The 15,902-nt window shown below is 40.0% G+C and overlaps 1 protein-coding gene and 2 long non-coding RNA genes across 7 annotated transcripts in view; 2 read left to right on the top strand and 1 right to left on the bottom strand.

The window, feature by feature from the left end:
- Positions 1-3,726, top strand: part of LOC138915827 (uncharacterized) — a 21,826-nt gene extending 18,100 nt beyond the window's left edge. Inside the window, exons 4-5 of one of the 2 annotated variants that reach the window (XR_011422152.1) lie at positions 298-402; positions 1,371-3,726. This is a non-coding gene — a long non-coding RNA (uncharacterized lncRNA). Of the gene's footprint in view, positions 1-294; positions 403-1,370 lie in introns of both variants that reach the window. The other variant, XR_011422153.1, reaches the window with a different exon arrangement.
- GJA1 (gap junction protein alpha 1) lies at positions 3,067-15,902 on the bottom strand. Its single transcript, NM_001309226.1, has 2 exons — positions 15,694-15,902; positions 3,067-5,956 (listed from the first exon to the last, which is right to left on the bottom strand). Exon 2 carries the CDS (start codon positions 5,938-5,940, stop codon positions 4,792-4,794), a length of 1,149 nt encoding a protein of 382 aa, NP_001296155.1. The 5' UTR covers positions 5,941-5,956; positions 15,694-15,902; the 3' UTR covers positions 3,067-4,791.
- LOC138915828 (uncharacterized) overlaps positions 14,299-15,902 on the top strand; it is a 40,427-nt gene continuing 38,823 nt past the window's right edge. For all 4 annotated transcript variants that reach the window (XR_011422156.1, XR_011422155.1, XR_011422154.1 and 1 more), the window contains exons 1-2: positions 14,299-14,778; positions 14,872-14,956. This is a non-coding gene — a long non-coding RNA (uncharacterized lncRNA). The remainder of the gene's footprint in view (positions 14,779-14,871; positions 14,957-15,902) is intronic.

Genomic DNA, 15,902 nt, shown 5'->3' with positions numbered 1-15,902 from the left:
AAGCAGATGGTTCATTGCATTAAATAAGACTTGGGCACAGGATTTGCTTTCTAAAGTGGGTGCTTCTTGAGACAGTTTTTATATGCAACAGGAAAGTGTGTGGGCACTGAAATTACTCTACACGTCATAGCCCAAATAAGCATCTGGTCATTTGAAAGAAACATCCAGAGACCAGAAGAAATCATCTAGTGAAAATTTCAACACTTTTGAAGACCAGGAAACAAATGTAAAATTTTTCCTCCAAATTAGCTTTCTTCTTTACACGATACTCTTCTTATTCTATTCTTTTTGAAGCAGTGTTTCTACAGTGTTTGTTTCACGTCTGCTCCTGAGTTCTGAAAATTGCCAGCTGCAAATTCTGACATGCCAAGGGCTCAGCTATATTTGCCCAACCAAGAAAAGGTAAAAACAGAATCTTGGAGCCAGTGAAGACTATAAACATGCTTCTACACTCTTGGTGTGCTGTTTATAAAAAGTCCTCACTTTAAGACTTTAATAAGCCCCTAAACTTCATTACTTTGCTCTCCCTCCAAGTACAAAGCACAGATGTTTCTGCTTGTTGGAATTTGAAGTTTGGAATTTTTAGGAGAGGCAGTGTGTGGGCAGGGAACCAACACCCTGGGCAGGTTGAGGTTCAGCAATTTCCCCAAAAGAAGGTGAAAGAGCAGCCATGGCCTGGAAGCTTAATAAAGACCCCCAGAGGCTAGGGTGCTAGTGCATTGAACCAAATAAGGGCACTGGCCTTCTTGCCAATATTTAAAGATATAAGACAATCCTATTGCTTTTAAAAATAGGCAGCATTGTTTGCTATAAAATTCTGAAGTAAAACAATGATAATATAAAATATATGATTATCTAACAAAAGACTAGGGAACTTCACATAAAAGCGGAGGCTTTGCTTAAAATAAGTTTCCTATTGTTTACAGAAGAAGAAATATTGTTCTAAGACCATAAAAACAACCTTGAAGTTTCTCTTCCCTGTTCCTCTCTGTTTTGAACATCCTCTCCTTCATTTCTACCCAATATTAACCTTTTTTTTTCCCCCAGCAGACTCCAGAACTGTACTGCCCATACAATAGCCTTTAGCTACATTTGACTATTTAATTAAAATTAATTTAAAATTAATTCATTTCTTCAGGCTCACTAGCTCAGGTGCTCAATAGCTGCATGTGACTAGTGGCTACCATAGTGAACAGAATAAAACATTGCTACCATCACAGAAAGTTCTGCCACTTCTAGAAGATTCCAAATTTTCCAATTTTTTAAAACTTGAAATTTTATGGGAAAAACTGAGCATCTCATAAGTATTTGTAGAATGAGACTGAATAGTTTTCTCATAATTTTTAAACACAGCTTAACTTCATTCTTAGGTGTGGAAAAGCAGGCAGCCAATCAGGATAAGCAAGATGAAGAGTGGAACAACATTTTAAAAACTTCTCGAAGGATTCACATTGTAAGCTTCATGGGGCAGGGACTGTGGGGTCATTCTAAGAATCCCCAGTACTTAACACAGTGCCTGATATATGGTTGGTGTCTGAAACTCTTACCAGGGACGTCCTCTGGGAATTAGAACTTCTCCGACACATATCTTGGAGAATGGGGAGAAACGAGAGGTTTGATTTTCTATTTCGTATACTTCTGGAGGTGAAAACTATGTACATTTACAATATTCTTAAATATCTTTTTTTTAAATAGGGAAAAGCTTTAAACTTGGGAAATGTTTAGGATGGACTACTTCTGTAAGATGTAACTTGCCCTGCCACCTCCACACACATACGTCAGAAACCTGTTTTATACCTCCACCCTGCTACCCGAAAATTCAGTACTCTAATCATTTAATCGTTTATCCATCCACACCGTATGAACCCCGCTTGTGTAGGATACACAAACACATACACCCAAATAAATCATCAATTTCTCTATTCCCCATAGTAAATGCAAACACACACGTGCAGTGAAAACTTGCCTCATTGGATCCTGAGCCAGCCAAATGCTACTTGAAATGTTGACACTATCGATCCTATTAATTGACTGGGAAACTGGTTATTAGATAACCCTTTGACTTAGGCAAATCTTACAACCTTTGTTCAGCAAAAAGATAACCAACTGAACTGGATTAGATTATTTCTAAATTAGTAATATTTTTATGCTCCAGTAATCTACTAGTTTACTTTGTGGTAACAAATGTTTATATAAAAAATTTTAGTAAGTTAAAAAACTTTCCTGAAATGTGACTTAAAGCTGTTAATACAGGGGCTGGCCTGGTGGCACAGAGGTTAAGTGACCATGTTCCGCTTCAGCGGCCTGGATCCCAGTTGTGGACATGGCACCCACCGCTCATGAAGCCACGCTGTGGTAGGCGTCCCACATATAAAGTAGAGGAAGATGGGCACAGATGTTAGTTCAGGGCCAGTCTTCCTCAGCAAAGAGGAGGATTGGCAGCAGATGATAGCTCAGGGTTGATTTCCCTCAAAAAAAAAAAAGTGTTAATACACTTTATTTTTAAAATTATAGCAATATTATCAATAGCCCACAAATGTTCTACTCCTTCTGAATGCTTCAATTTTCCTTGGGTATTAAGAATTTTAAAACACTGATTTTCTGTATTTTCTCAGTCTTGGAATAATGGAATCATAGACCTATTTCATTCTTTTGTCACAGTACAACCTTACTCAACCTGGCCCTGTTACTATTCTCCTATCTCCAGGAAGTTATGCAACTTTAAAATTTCAGCATGCTGTCTTTTTATGCTTATTTCTGTCATGTATAGATCTACTAAATTACTCAATATTACCTTATTTTCACTCTATCACATATCTCATTATCTTATATTCCAAATTCAACACTTGCACACTTTAGCTTCTTCTCAGTTGAGTAAATATCCAAAAATGTTAATAGTCAATGTTGCACTGAGCCTAGCTAATGATAAATATCATCCTTTTAGAGATTCCTAAACCTTGTGAATCTTATTTGCCCAAATCCTCATAACCAATGGAAAAGTCTCTGATAATCAAGGATAGATGCAATAAAAGAGTTTTAAAAATCACACGGGATCTAGAGGCCATCTTTATACTAAATTAAAACTTTATTGAATGAAGAACACTCTCCAGAACACATGGTCTGATGGACTAGGTGTACATTACATGCAATGAAGCTGACACGACAGTAGTTTAACATGGAATGTCAAACAAATTAGTATTTCTCATTGTACAAAACCATTTATGTAGCTGACATGCAAGAAGAAAACTACGATATTCTGCATTTTCACTGATGAGCTGTGATGAGTTTTTAAAAGGCCTTTGAAGAACTGGTAGATTTCTTTAGAATATATTTCAAATAAATTAGTTACACGTGTGTACTCCTGAAACCTCTTTCAATCTTTCTTGCATTCCCAATAAAATCTTAGTGCAAACATCAATATTGCTGGTCACTCCAAAAGACTGTCAAACTCATAATAGAATACAAGTTCTGAATTAATGTATATTAAGTAGGACAGAACCAAGAATACCAGTTACTGCAAAATCCATTTAGGCACACTTAACAGTCCACCCTAAGCATTTCCTCTAAGTCTCTCACATTAGTTACTAAAGCCTGTTTACAGTACTAAAATTCTATTATTCAAGCATCAACGATTACATTTCTGAAAAAGAAAATCATTCATTTCAGCAATAGCATTACTGCTATACTCTAAAAAAGAGAAAAAAGGAAACAAACAAAAAAAAAGAATCATAATTAACAAAACCAGTATCCATAATAGGATACATGGGGAAAAACATTTTAGGGGAAAAAAAGTGTGCCTTACTTGCACAGCAGGAATTATATACTGTAAACACCATATTGGCCCACACCACAAAATCCAGGAGGAAGGTTCAAATCTGAACACCATGTGTGCATTATTTTCAAATCTGTGTTTGTGAGTTTATACTGCATCTGCTTGTACCAACATATGACAAATAAAACACACTCTTCCACACACACATACAAGTGATTGTTAAATATTGAGCATGGCTTGCTTCCCTGACTCTGACTCAAAAAATGTTAAGTGGCATCCAATCGTTTCAAAAATGTTGACAGAAACCATTAAATGAATGTGAGTAGTAGTTGAGGAATGACGAAAAAGTGATGGTAATAATAGGATGCAAGTGGATGTAAAAAAAGAATGTACATATCATTGGCAGATTCGCAAATACATGGAAAGTCTTTTTCTGTGGGCCTTGTCTGAACTTTTAAACTGATACCAAGAATAAAAAATATAGTAGCACAAGTCTATTGACACCTGGAGGCTCAGGCCTAGAAAGCTTACCTTCAAAGTGCAAATTTTAACAATGGAATGTTTTAACAGGGACATAAAGACAATCTTGATAAAAAGATTTCAGGAAGTATTTTTTCCTGGTTAAAGTTATTTCAGTTTCTTGGTACAACAAAAAAGTATTTAGCCAAAAATATCACCCACTCTTTCACATACACAGAACTATTCTTAGGGGTGTGTGGGGGAGAAAAAGCCCTTACCTATGTATCACCTAATGCAACTTTTATTTGAAACCTAAGTTCTCTGAATCAACTACATTAAATACCAATATGTACCTCCCTTATCCCCTCCCTCTCCACCCACTTATCCCAAACACCCCCAATGAACCCAGGTATTCTAATGTCTTTGTGTTTTCTAAGCCTCATGACGAAGGCTGTTGAGTACCACCTCCACGGAACAGAATGAACACCTAAGGTGCACTTTCCACAGCACCTTTTTCTTCTCCACAATTGAGTGGAATCTCGATGCTCTCAAGCCTGGATCTAGATTTCCAGGTCATCAGGCCGGGGTCGGCTGCTGGCGCGACTGCTGGCTCTGCTCGAAGGCCCCTGGTCCACAATGGCTAGCGGTTGCAGTTCGTGCCTAGTATCCAGTTTTTTAGGATTCTGGTTGTCATCAGGGAAATCAAAAGGCTGTGCGTGGGAGTTAGAGATGGTGCTTCCTGCCTGCCCCATTCGATTTTGTTCTGCACTGTAATTAGCCCAGTTTTGCTCACTTGCTTGTTTGTTGTAATTGCGGCAGGAAGAATTGTTTCTGTCTCCGGTAACCAGCTTGTACCCGGGAGGAGACATGGGCGAGAGAGGAGCGGTTGGTGAAGAGCAGCCATTGAAATAAGCGTATTTTGGAGATCCAACGTCTTTGGAGGGGCTCAGCGGGCCGATGGTGGTGTGGTAAGGATGACCTTTTCCCTTCACACGATCCTTAACACCCTTGAAGAAGACATAGAAGAGTTCGATGACGTTCAAGGCAAGAGACACCAAGGACACCACCAGCATGAAAATGATGAAGATGGTTTTCTCTGTGGGACGCGAGAGGAAGCAGTCCACCTGATGCGGGCAGGGATCTCTTTTGCAAGTGTAGACGGCACTCAAGCTGAATCCATAGATGTACCATTGGATCAGCAAGAAGGCCACCTCAAAGAGCGACTTGAAGAGGATACTGATGATGTAGGTTCGCAGCAAGCCCCCTCGCATTTTCACCTTGCCATGCTCTTCAATGCCGTACTTGAACTTCTTGATTTCAATCTGCTTCAAGTGCATCTCCACATTGACACCATCAGTTTGGGCAACTTTGAGTTCCTCCTCTTTCTTGTTCAGTTTCTCTTCCTTTCGCGTCACATAGAACACATGAGCCAGGTACAAGAGCGTGGGGACAGACACAAATATGATCTGCAGGACCCAGAAGCGCACGTGAGAGATTGGAAAGGACTTGTCATAGCAGACGTTCTCACAACCAGGTTGCTGAGTGTTACAACGAAAGGCAGACTGCTCGTCACCCCAGGCTGACTCAACCGCTGTCCCCAGTAGCAGGATTCGGAAAATGAAAAGGACTGACAGCCACACCTTCCCTCCGGCTGTGGAATAGGCTTGAACTTTGTCAAGGAGTTTGCCTAAGGCACTCCAGTCACCCATGTTGCCTGGGTGCTCCCTGAAAAGAAACAAAAAAACAACTAAATGATCATAGACTGTGACTTATTTATTTTATAGTTCCTTTCAGCTGACAGTCAAAAGTTGTGAAAGGTCTCTAGCACTCTTCCAAAAAAAGCCACGAGCAAACAAATTTTCTTGAGATACGTAAGTCTCAGAAGCAACAGAGCCTCTGTGCCGAGTAAACTGCAGTCTTAACCTGCAAAGATCTATCACTTGCCCCACCACTGTCCGGCCATGTGACTTGAGAAGTTGTCTGTGTGAAGTGCCTCTGCTTATTTTATCCGTCTGATAAACGAGGACAGTTCTTGCCTGCAAGGCCTGTGTCTGGATGCAGGCCTAAGAAAAATGCTGATGTGTGTTATTCAAAAAGCATGGGCATCTAAGCATTGAGGGAAGGACACTCATGAACATATTTATACGTGCACATGCATGCAACCTGGTTCCAAACCTCAGTCCTATTATATAGCACTTTATTCCTAATTGTACTCCAAAATGTTTCTCCTTGGTATTTCAAGTAGAATTTGTGCATACTCTAATTAGGTCATTTATACTTCTCTCTTTTTTCGTAAACAGTAACTTAGGTGGTTCAGAAATCTGTCTTCTGCCCAGGGTATTATAATGTTTAGTACTAAAATACACCATTGACCCAATGTGTCCTTTATATGTAGGAACCTATTTTCAAAAACAAAGACTCGGTGTCTATCACATTTCAAGTAAAAGTTCAATTTGTCTCAATATCAATTATAGCCTGAAAAATAAAAAAGACCTCCTTAAAGTTTATCTCTAGCACAAATGATTGGTTTTCAACTTTTGATTGCTACACTGTCAAGTTCCCTTACTGGGCTTTGGGCCCTCAGCCTATATATTCAATTTAACTTCCCACCAATATCTAGATATCTTAAGCCTAGGACTTCCTCATTATTGGGGATAAGAAAAAGACCCAAGTCCATAGAGATGGTAGGAATCCCAAACATTATTTATCTAGTTCAATTTATACTTCTAATTGCTAATACTCCATTTAACCGAGGAAAATTGAGGTCTTAAGGACAGAGGAAATATTCAGCTATGAGTAGAGCCAGAAGAAGACTTATGATCCGAAGGCCAAGGCTTTCTGGTGAACCATGCTGGTTTTAAAATTATTATAAAGTTAGGTTAAAGCTAGAAATGTTTCCATGCTTTGATATGTACAATCTCAGCAAGGGCTGAAAGCTGGAAATAAATAAATAACATTACATGTGGCAAGCATAGAGAATATAGCCTAATTTCCAGCAGAGAGTAGCAATTGGAGGGTTTAGAAAAGCATGAAGTAGTCAAAGATTTATTTAATAATTAAAAACAAGCAAAGCAAAGACTTTCCAGGAGCTTAGCAATGAATTTTAAATAGTGTTACTAAAAGTTGGATTATATAGGCTTCTTAGAAATATGTTCATTATCTGAATTCAAAGAAGTTTCTCCTCTGGTGTTAAAACTAAGAGCTGTCTTCTCCTTGTAGGAAGTAAATGAAATCCAGAGACATCATCTTCTCCATCATGAAACATTTCGTTTCTATCTAATGCTGCACCGCCTGTCAATAGAGGCCAGAAAAAGTGAAATGGAACCTGGCCTGGGATTTCCTGGATGGAACAAAGAGATGGCTGATTCAAAAAGCTAAGCTACCAGCTATCGAAATTAGTAGTTGATGGGTGTCTTCAATGACCGCCTAGAGACTGGCGCCAAAGAATGCTGGGGAAAAGTGGGAGGCAGGTGGGCAGGTCGCGGAAATAACGCTCTTTCAGTCGTCATAAAAAAGGGAGCTTCCCTTCTATTTTTGGGAAGGGCCACTCTAGATTCTGAAGTGACACACTGGATAGTAAAACTGATGTATGAAGAGAACAATCAAACAAGAACAAAGGCTTGTAGGGTTGACAAAGAGAGTTAAATAGACAAGGGAAGGGCTGAAGTGAGGGAGTAATTTAGCTTTGATGGACAGTTTGATGGTGAGAGAATGTAAAAGGAAAAACCTACAATCTAGCAGAAAACACTACATTGGAAATGAAGGAGTACAGTCCTTGCAGCTCAAACAAACATTACAGAATTTTTGGAGCTATGTGAGTAGACTGTTTCTATGTGATGATGTGTAAATTGGCCCAAATTCTGTTTGTAGAGAATTACAACATTTTGCCAGTGTCATCTGCTTTTGCTCAGATACTCCAATTATGGGATGGAAAACAACAACAAAAACAATCAAGTATAAAATGATAAACTCTTTGCATACATCTCATCAATTCATGCAATTGAGCTCATGACAAACTTAACATGCTTAGAAATGTGACCGGGCACACGGAGAAGCTGTCATTTTGTTTGGTGTTTCATCATTATTCAAAAGTAAAATATGATTGCGTAGATGTTTGTGGCAACTAATTACTAAGTTTCTTTACCTTCTATGGAAAATACCCCATAGCGTCATAGTGTGTGAAGTGGGTCACCGGGCAGTTCTCTAGGTAGTAGTTCTTTATTAACACCCAGCAACTTAATTGCAAAGTTGTCTTTTCTTCAAGCACCCACACAGCTGTCATTTGCATTAATGAGTTATACTCTTTCATCTGAATAAGAATTATCCAACTGGGCACCTAGTACCCCATACACATAGACACCCGTCATTACCACTATCGTAGAGACTGTCAGATAATGCTTACTGTGATGGTTTATTTATGATTCTCAAGAAGTAAAAAAACAGTTAACATTTTGGTAGGTGTCCACTTTGCAGTGAATCAAAAGTTCTATCAACTAGTTGTCCCCCCACCCCTGTTAATATTTTCATTTTTCCAAATCTTAGTTGAAAAATTGTCTTAATTTTCCATGTAGTCTAAGTTCTAGGTTAAGGAGTTGTGGAAGTTCTTGTTAGGAGCAAAGGCTTGACAGCAGCTGGACCATCCTTCTTGTGCCTTCTGTGTATCATGTTAGATCACATTTTCCATTGTTCTTCATGGCTTTCTAGACTAGAGGCCAAAAGCCACAGGCACCCAAGTGTAACCTACCCCGAGAATTCTCTGGATCTTTTGCAGTGGTTCCTGAACTGCATCACAATCTCTTGGCAGAATTTATTAAAAACACATTCCTGGCACTCACCGGTCTGAATGAATCTGATTTTCTGGGGGTAGGACCTGGGAAATCAATTTTTTGTTTGTTTTATTCTTTTTTTAAACAAATGCCCTAGGTGATTCTGAAGTTAAGGTTTCAGGCTAGGAGGCAAACAATGGTTTCTTCACATTTTTGATGATCTCTTGTTCAAAATTTTTAGGAGTTGGGAAATCTCAGGAGAGCAGGAAGGGACAGAGAGTGTCTAAACAGCCAAGGGCGAGGGCTAGCACAGGTTGCCCTCCGGGCATCTGGGAACTGAGCTCCCCTCCACTGCACCGTCCCTTGTCACTCTGCACCTTCATCTCCTGCTCTCCAGGAGCACAAGGACTCCAACTCTTTATTCAAAAGGAAAATAAAGTTTCAATTTTAAATTACTTTTGATTGTCCCTTTTGGCAGAGCCTTAAAAACAAATCACCATGCCAAAGCTGCTGTCAAGTCGCTCCACGTCATTAATGTCCTAATAATTATTAGGAGAATTGGAAAATCTTTTACTTTCAATTTTAAAGATTTTCCCAAGAAGAGACAGCTATGAGTTGAGAGTGAAGATTTAAAATAAAATAAGCAGGACTGTTGAAAACTAAAGCGAGACTTGATATCTATCACTTTTTCATGGTTGAAGGTAAATACTCAGGGAAGATGAAGGCCATTAATATTTGACAGAATAAAATCATAAAGTCTAAAAATATATAAGGAAATGTCTATGGAAGTTCTGGATAAAAGTCATTTAACGGATTTCTTTGGGGGAAAAGGAAATGCCGTGTGTGTGTGTTTCTAATATACTAAAACCAAAAAATTTTAAGCTTCAAAACTAAAATGTAAACCCTCCTAAAGTTTTTAGGTTTTTTATAAGAACCCCTGTCCCTTGCAGTGAACGTCTTTTGAGGGGGCTCAGTTGTGACATTCCTCTACAGTTACAGCAGTCGGACGTTCTCTCCGTAATATTCCTACCCACACATAATTAACGTAACCCACATGCAATCTGTCAGCAAATACTATAAGCATTAGCTTCCCCCAAAAAACAGACTATGACTGAGTCTCACCACTATGTCTGCTCTTAGCCTGATCTCAGCCATCATCAGCTCTCTTCAGGTTACACATCGCTACCCTAGTCACTCTGCTTACCAATCCATTCTCCTCAAATAGTCAATCTTGAACAGACAAATTAACCAACAAGCTGATCAGCCTGGATCAGCTCTGCCCCAGCCACGTGGCTCACCACTTCTCTTCTTTATTAGGGCTCTGCGCTGGTCCCACCTCATCCCACGGCACTGCAGCCCTGTCCCCTTCCTATTCCCTCTGTCCTGTTTTCGTTTTTTAATGGCCCTTAGCTCTACTTGACATGATTTTACCTGTTTATTGTCTGTCTCCCTGGGTGACAAGGATTTTTATTCCTATCTGCTTTCCTCAACTAGAATGTGAGCTCCGTGAGGCAGTTTGCTTGCTGCTGTATCCCCAGTGCTTAAAACAGTAAGAGATGCTGCATAAATATCTACTGAATGAATTACATGGGGCCGGCCCAAAAAATAAATAAATAAATGCATAGCACCAGGTTTCACCAGTTTGTTTGTTTTTATCTACCATCTCCCTGGAATGCTCTTATAGTTATTATATATCCCAGACTTCGAAAGTTTCAAAATTAGTAATTGAAAAGGGGGACTTTCACAGGACAAAAAAGTAGTATCATCAGCATCTCATATTATACGGACTATTAAATTTTCAAGTGACAATTGCTGAAACAGAAAACCATCTGTTGAAACAACATGTGTCAAATGATTCCTGAGCGGCCAATAGGACCGAATTAGTAAAAAAGGCTCTTTAACAAAGAGCTGGTTGAGTTTACTGGACCAGATTGTAGTGAGTTGGGATTCTTGCAGAAGTGCACCAGGTATCAGATGATTATTCAGTTTCACTATCATGTTTACAGGTTAAGATTTAAACAACGAAATCGTGTGGTTGTTTCCCAGTTCTGTATTATTCTAACTTTGTACCACACAATTTTATTATTGCTGAGAACACAAGAAGAAAGAGACCTTTAAATTTATGTTTATTTCAACAATGACAAATCTCGGGAAAGCTCTGGAGCTCTGAAGGGTATGAGCTGCAGCTCACATCAAGCCCGGTTAATACATCTCCATATAGTCTGAGTCTATGCAGGCAGTTAAGCGATTTGAATCAGGTACCATGGAACGTATTTCCCAGTTCATCAGATGATACACAACCTTTGCTTCCTTATACCATGACAGTTAGCCTAACTCTGTGGTGTATCAAACCTATTCCATGTAAACATCTATTCTATTTAAAAATCTACCTCATGGTTCCCTCATTATCCTTAGATTCTTTTGTACAGAATGATACCAATGCATTCAAAGCAAGTATTTGATGTGTAGCTGCATAAAGTTTTTTTAGGTGGCGGGGGGGGGTGGGGGGGGAGCGGAGGGGATGGCACAAACAAGCCTTTCTCTCCTTGGCTCTCATCCCTCTTCATCACATAGTCAACCTAACTCTGCCTCCGGAGAACAATGAGATGAGATGGCGGTTGAGGGATGAAATGGCAGTTGAGGGGTAAGAGATTCCATCCAGAGAGGATGTTGCTTACCAAAAAGAGACAATCTGCTCCCCAGTTCAATAGCTATTACTCAACTCCCCCACTAACAGAAGTTTCTCAGGGTCACATTTGGGGTGCTAGAGGAAAATCTCTAAGTCAGGAGTTATACGTTAAAAGCTATGTTCTTAAATTGTCACCTGATGGGCGTAAAAAATGTTATTTCTATCAGTCCTTGGTGTTGCCCCCCCCACCCTCACCTCCAAATTGACTATTTTTACTGAACGGCCTGGTTATTTTGTCATTATATAAAAACACCGTTATGGCTTTTGTAAGTGTATTGATTCAGAACATTCTATTTTCTTCAGTGAGCACGGAATGAGATAAGTCGTGCACATGAAGCTCTTAGTAAGAGCTCAATAAAGTTTAACTATTACTCTTTAAAAGATCTTTAGATACAGATACAGCTCATTTATTTTGTAATTTTGGCATCTTTTCTTTCGCAAAATACCAACTAAGAAATGATTAACATTTTTGTAGTGGTAATCAAAATGAGTTTTCAAGATGCTCTTTTAAGTACAATATTGCTATTTTAGAATCCCATGCAGATTTATCAATTGATAGGGAGAAAGGACTCTGAAGAGTGTCTTGCTTTTGTCTTTCTATTTGGAGGCATCTCCCTCAAATCAAGAAAAAAGCCATACCCTCTAGAACTTATCTGGCTTACAGAATTGCTAAACAAAACAAAAACACAACACTCTATTTTCTATATTACTGTGAATTTTAAGTATTCCATAAAACATATTTTCTAGAAATTATTTAGAAAGCTAGGGAAATTTGGATGTGAAGATTATGGAAATTTTTAAGGCTAAAGAGATTTATATATATACATACATATATATATATATATATATATATATATATAAAGCTTAACATGGTTTGTGTTCTAATTTTGGCAAAAGACAGTATGTACCTACATCACTAAGTGGTGAAATTAGAAGTCTAATTTCAGTGGAGAATTTAGGTAGCTATCCCAAGGATTCAAAAAAATAAATAAATTAACCTCCCATGGAGGACAAACTCTGGAGAGTTTTTTTTAATTTATCTTATCCATATTGAATATCAACATTAAAGGTAAACACTAGATAATTACTTTTCTCTCCAGAGCTTCACTGGTTTGTGTGGATAAGCTTCAGCATGCTAGTCAAGCAACCGACTCTTGAAGGGAAGTCAGAACAGGAAAGGTGGAGTAGACCGGATTAATCACTGGTGACTTTCTATCCTTCCTTTCCCTGGGGTAAGAGATATGAAGGCTCTGAGACTCATACCAAGCTACACCTCTGGATATTATAAAAGAAGCGAAAGAATGCACTGTATCATGAGTTCTCCATCGCAGGAATTGGAAACATCTAGGAAACAAAACAACTTTGGATATCTGAAAACACACCCTTTTAGATGCTTGCTGTGGACAATCTCTGGAACCCTGTTTCCCAGGGAAAGTCAGCAATGTAGGAATCCCATTGCAAAGGGTGAGAACTGACGGGATGGAGCAGCTGTGTCATAAAGTATAAAAGGTATTAGGAAAATGTAGAACACAACACGTTTAAACAGCCAAGAAAGCAGGAGCAGAGCACCACCACTGCATTTTCCAGGCAAAGGGCAGGTGACAACTGTACCCTGATTTGGGGAAGTACAAAGCATCACACGTTGAGGGGAACGTGGTCCAGAAGGACAGAATCAACACCTCGCCAGGACAGAATGTACTTCCTGCCCTTTGTATAACTTTGTCAATTCGGCCTACATAGAAGAACGAATTACTCTTCCCCGAGGTGTTTTCTAACTGGCTTATTTCATTCCTGGGGAGGGAGTTAGTCTAAGGAGATCTTCTCTGCATTACTACAGGATTTATTTTCAGCCATCCTTGTACCAAAGTAAAAATTAGGCTTCTTAAAAAAATCTCATATGCCACGGGGCACTTTTGACTGAGTTCAAGTGGGCCCAGTTTTCCGAGGGTGAGATTGAGCATCTTCTCATTACTAACTTGGTTAGGGAAGCAAAGGAATTCAACTATCACCTCCAAATAAAGCTGTGTCTATTTTTCCAACTGTTTCGTTTATAGCTCTCGTCTTTCCACTCCCACTTGCTCTTGTAGAGAGAAACAAGGGCACGCCTTAGGGTGAGGATGAAGATGAGGATGGACCAGGAGAGCTTCCGATAAGCTTTATTAGAGACGTCCAGTAAACACCTGGACGGCTAAGAGGGCATTGTGGGCGACCAGAAGCTCGGAACTCCCAGATTGAGTTTCCGAATCCTGTACTGATTCGTCCTAGGCCACCTTATTAGCTCCTTCCTTAATCCATTATGGGGCTTCCCCTGCGCTTCCCGCGCCGGCCCCCCCCCCCCCCCCCCCCCCCCCCCCCAGCCCAGGGCCCGTTCCAAATTTCGAGAACTTCCAGGAGAGTTACAAGTGCAGTTTAGGTAATCTCCGAGGTACGCAGGTTTCCTTTTCCAACGCTTAGACAGTAGAATTCAACACGTTTACGAGAAAAAAGGACACTGTGATGGGGGTGAGAGGGAAGGGAAGGGAAATTAGATTGACAAGTTTAATTAAATTAATTATTTGCTCTTCTTTCACCATTGGGCACGCATCCATCTCCCCCGCCCCTCTCCCTCTCCCGCTCTCCCCCCTCCCCTTCCTCCTCAGCGGCGGAACTCGGACCTGCGCTTGCTGGGACTTGCAAGGATCGGAGGGAAACCTCTCGGCAAACCTCTCCAAAGCCCGGGGGGCTCGGGCGCCGCAGGAGCCAGGGCGAGCTGGGCGGAGGCTAAGATGGCAGGAGGCGCCCCGCGCCGGCCCTGGTCGGGTCCCCGGCCTCCACAAAGCTTTCATTTTTGTTTGCTTTTCAGCATTCTCTGGTGCAAATCCTTCAAACTGCTGGGTCATACCAAGAATTTAAACTAACTTACTCTAGTCTGTTTAGTTAGAACAGACAGAATCCTTAGCGGGCACGAAAATTCCTGGTTGCCTTTCTGGCTAACAGAATGTGTGTTACCAGTAAGAGCATTTAAAGAAATTGGATCCGTGTTAATAACAGATCAGCGTCATCATTAGCTTACTGGCAGCTCCGACTCAAAAAAGTTGCCTCGGAGCTCTGAGGTCTGTTGCAGGTTCGGACAGGAGGAGGGGATTGGGGGAGGTTAGCTTCCTCTAAGGCGCCGTTTAAGAAATTTCGTCTCCTATTCTTTCTAGGAGCTCCTGTCTTAGGAGACGGTTTTGGAAATGCACCCTGGCACACACTCTTTTCTAAACGTCTGCTCTCTCCCTCCTACGCTTTGTAAGTAACCACCACCCATTCAAGGCATTTCATGTCCTGAGTTGCTAACGTGGTCGAGTAAAAGGTGGTTTTCCTGAGGGTCCCAAATTTTTCCATGGTGGTTGCTAACACGAAGTAACTATTTACTGTTGCTTTAAAAAACTTCAATATTACAAGTCTGATTTTTATACCTTTTTGTTTACCGGGGAAAATTCTAGGAAGGGACCACGTGGAAGTCAAGTAACCGTAAGGTCTTAACAAAGCGCTTTAAGAAGTTAGCTTTGCGAGGCAATAGAACATCAATCAAGATTTGCATGTGAAAAAGGACAAAGCGTAGAATTCTATAGCAAGCACGCTAAGCAAATTTGCAGTTTGATTTTTGTGATGTCAGTCAAGTCCCCTCCCAGGCCCCTCAGCCCCTTCCCCCAACAAGTTACAAAGCACCTAGAGGGTTACTGATTACAAAAAAAAATAATACTCTAAAATGAAGAACCAAATATCCAGTAATCTCATGCTTCATTCTAGTCGGAAGGTCTGAATCTTATTTTACCTGTTGCTTTCTTCATAGAAACTTTCTAATAGTCAAAAAAGTAAATAGCAAACATTCACTTTTAACCTTAAAACTATAGGAACACTTTCAAGTTCATCATTCCATTTACAGTATCATATCAAAGCTACATTGAACCCGTTTAAGAACTTTAGAAAAGTTTTACTTAGAGAAAAAGAAAAGAATAAGTAAAGTATTTTTTTTAACTTACTCTTTTTCTCAAAAGAAATGAAGTACGCTCGCCAAGTGACTGAACTCCTTAGAGGATGAAGTAAAATGAAAACGCGAGTCCAGGCACTCGGACCTGGCTATTTAAAGTTTAAAAGTCTGCCGCTCTTTGGTACTTTCTTCACTCCTTCTCCCTAATGAAAGAAAAGTGCTGATACCTTGTAAAAGCTTTTTTCTAACTTGGAGCACAGA

This window comes from Equus caballus, chromosome 10 (genome assembly GCF_041296265.1).
Source record: "Equus caballus isolate H_3958 breed thoroughbred chromosome 10, TB-T2T, whole genome shotgun sequence".
Lineage (NCBI taxonomy): Eukaryota > Metazoa > Chordata > Mammalia > Perissodactyla > Equidae > Equus > Equus caballus.
Note: the sequence above shows the minus strand (reverse complement) of the source record. Positions and strands in the feature narration are given on the sequence as shown.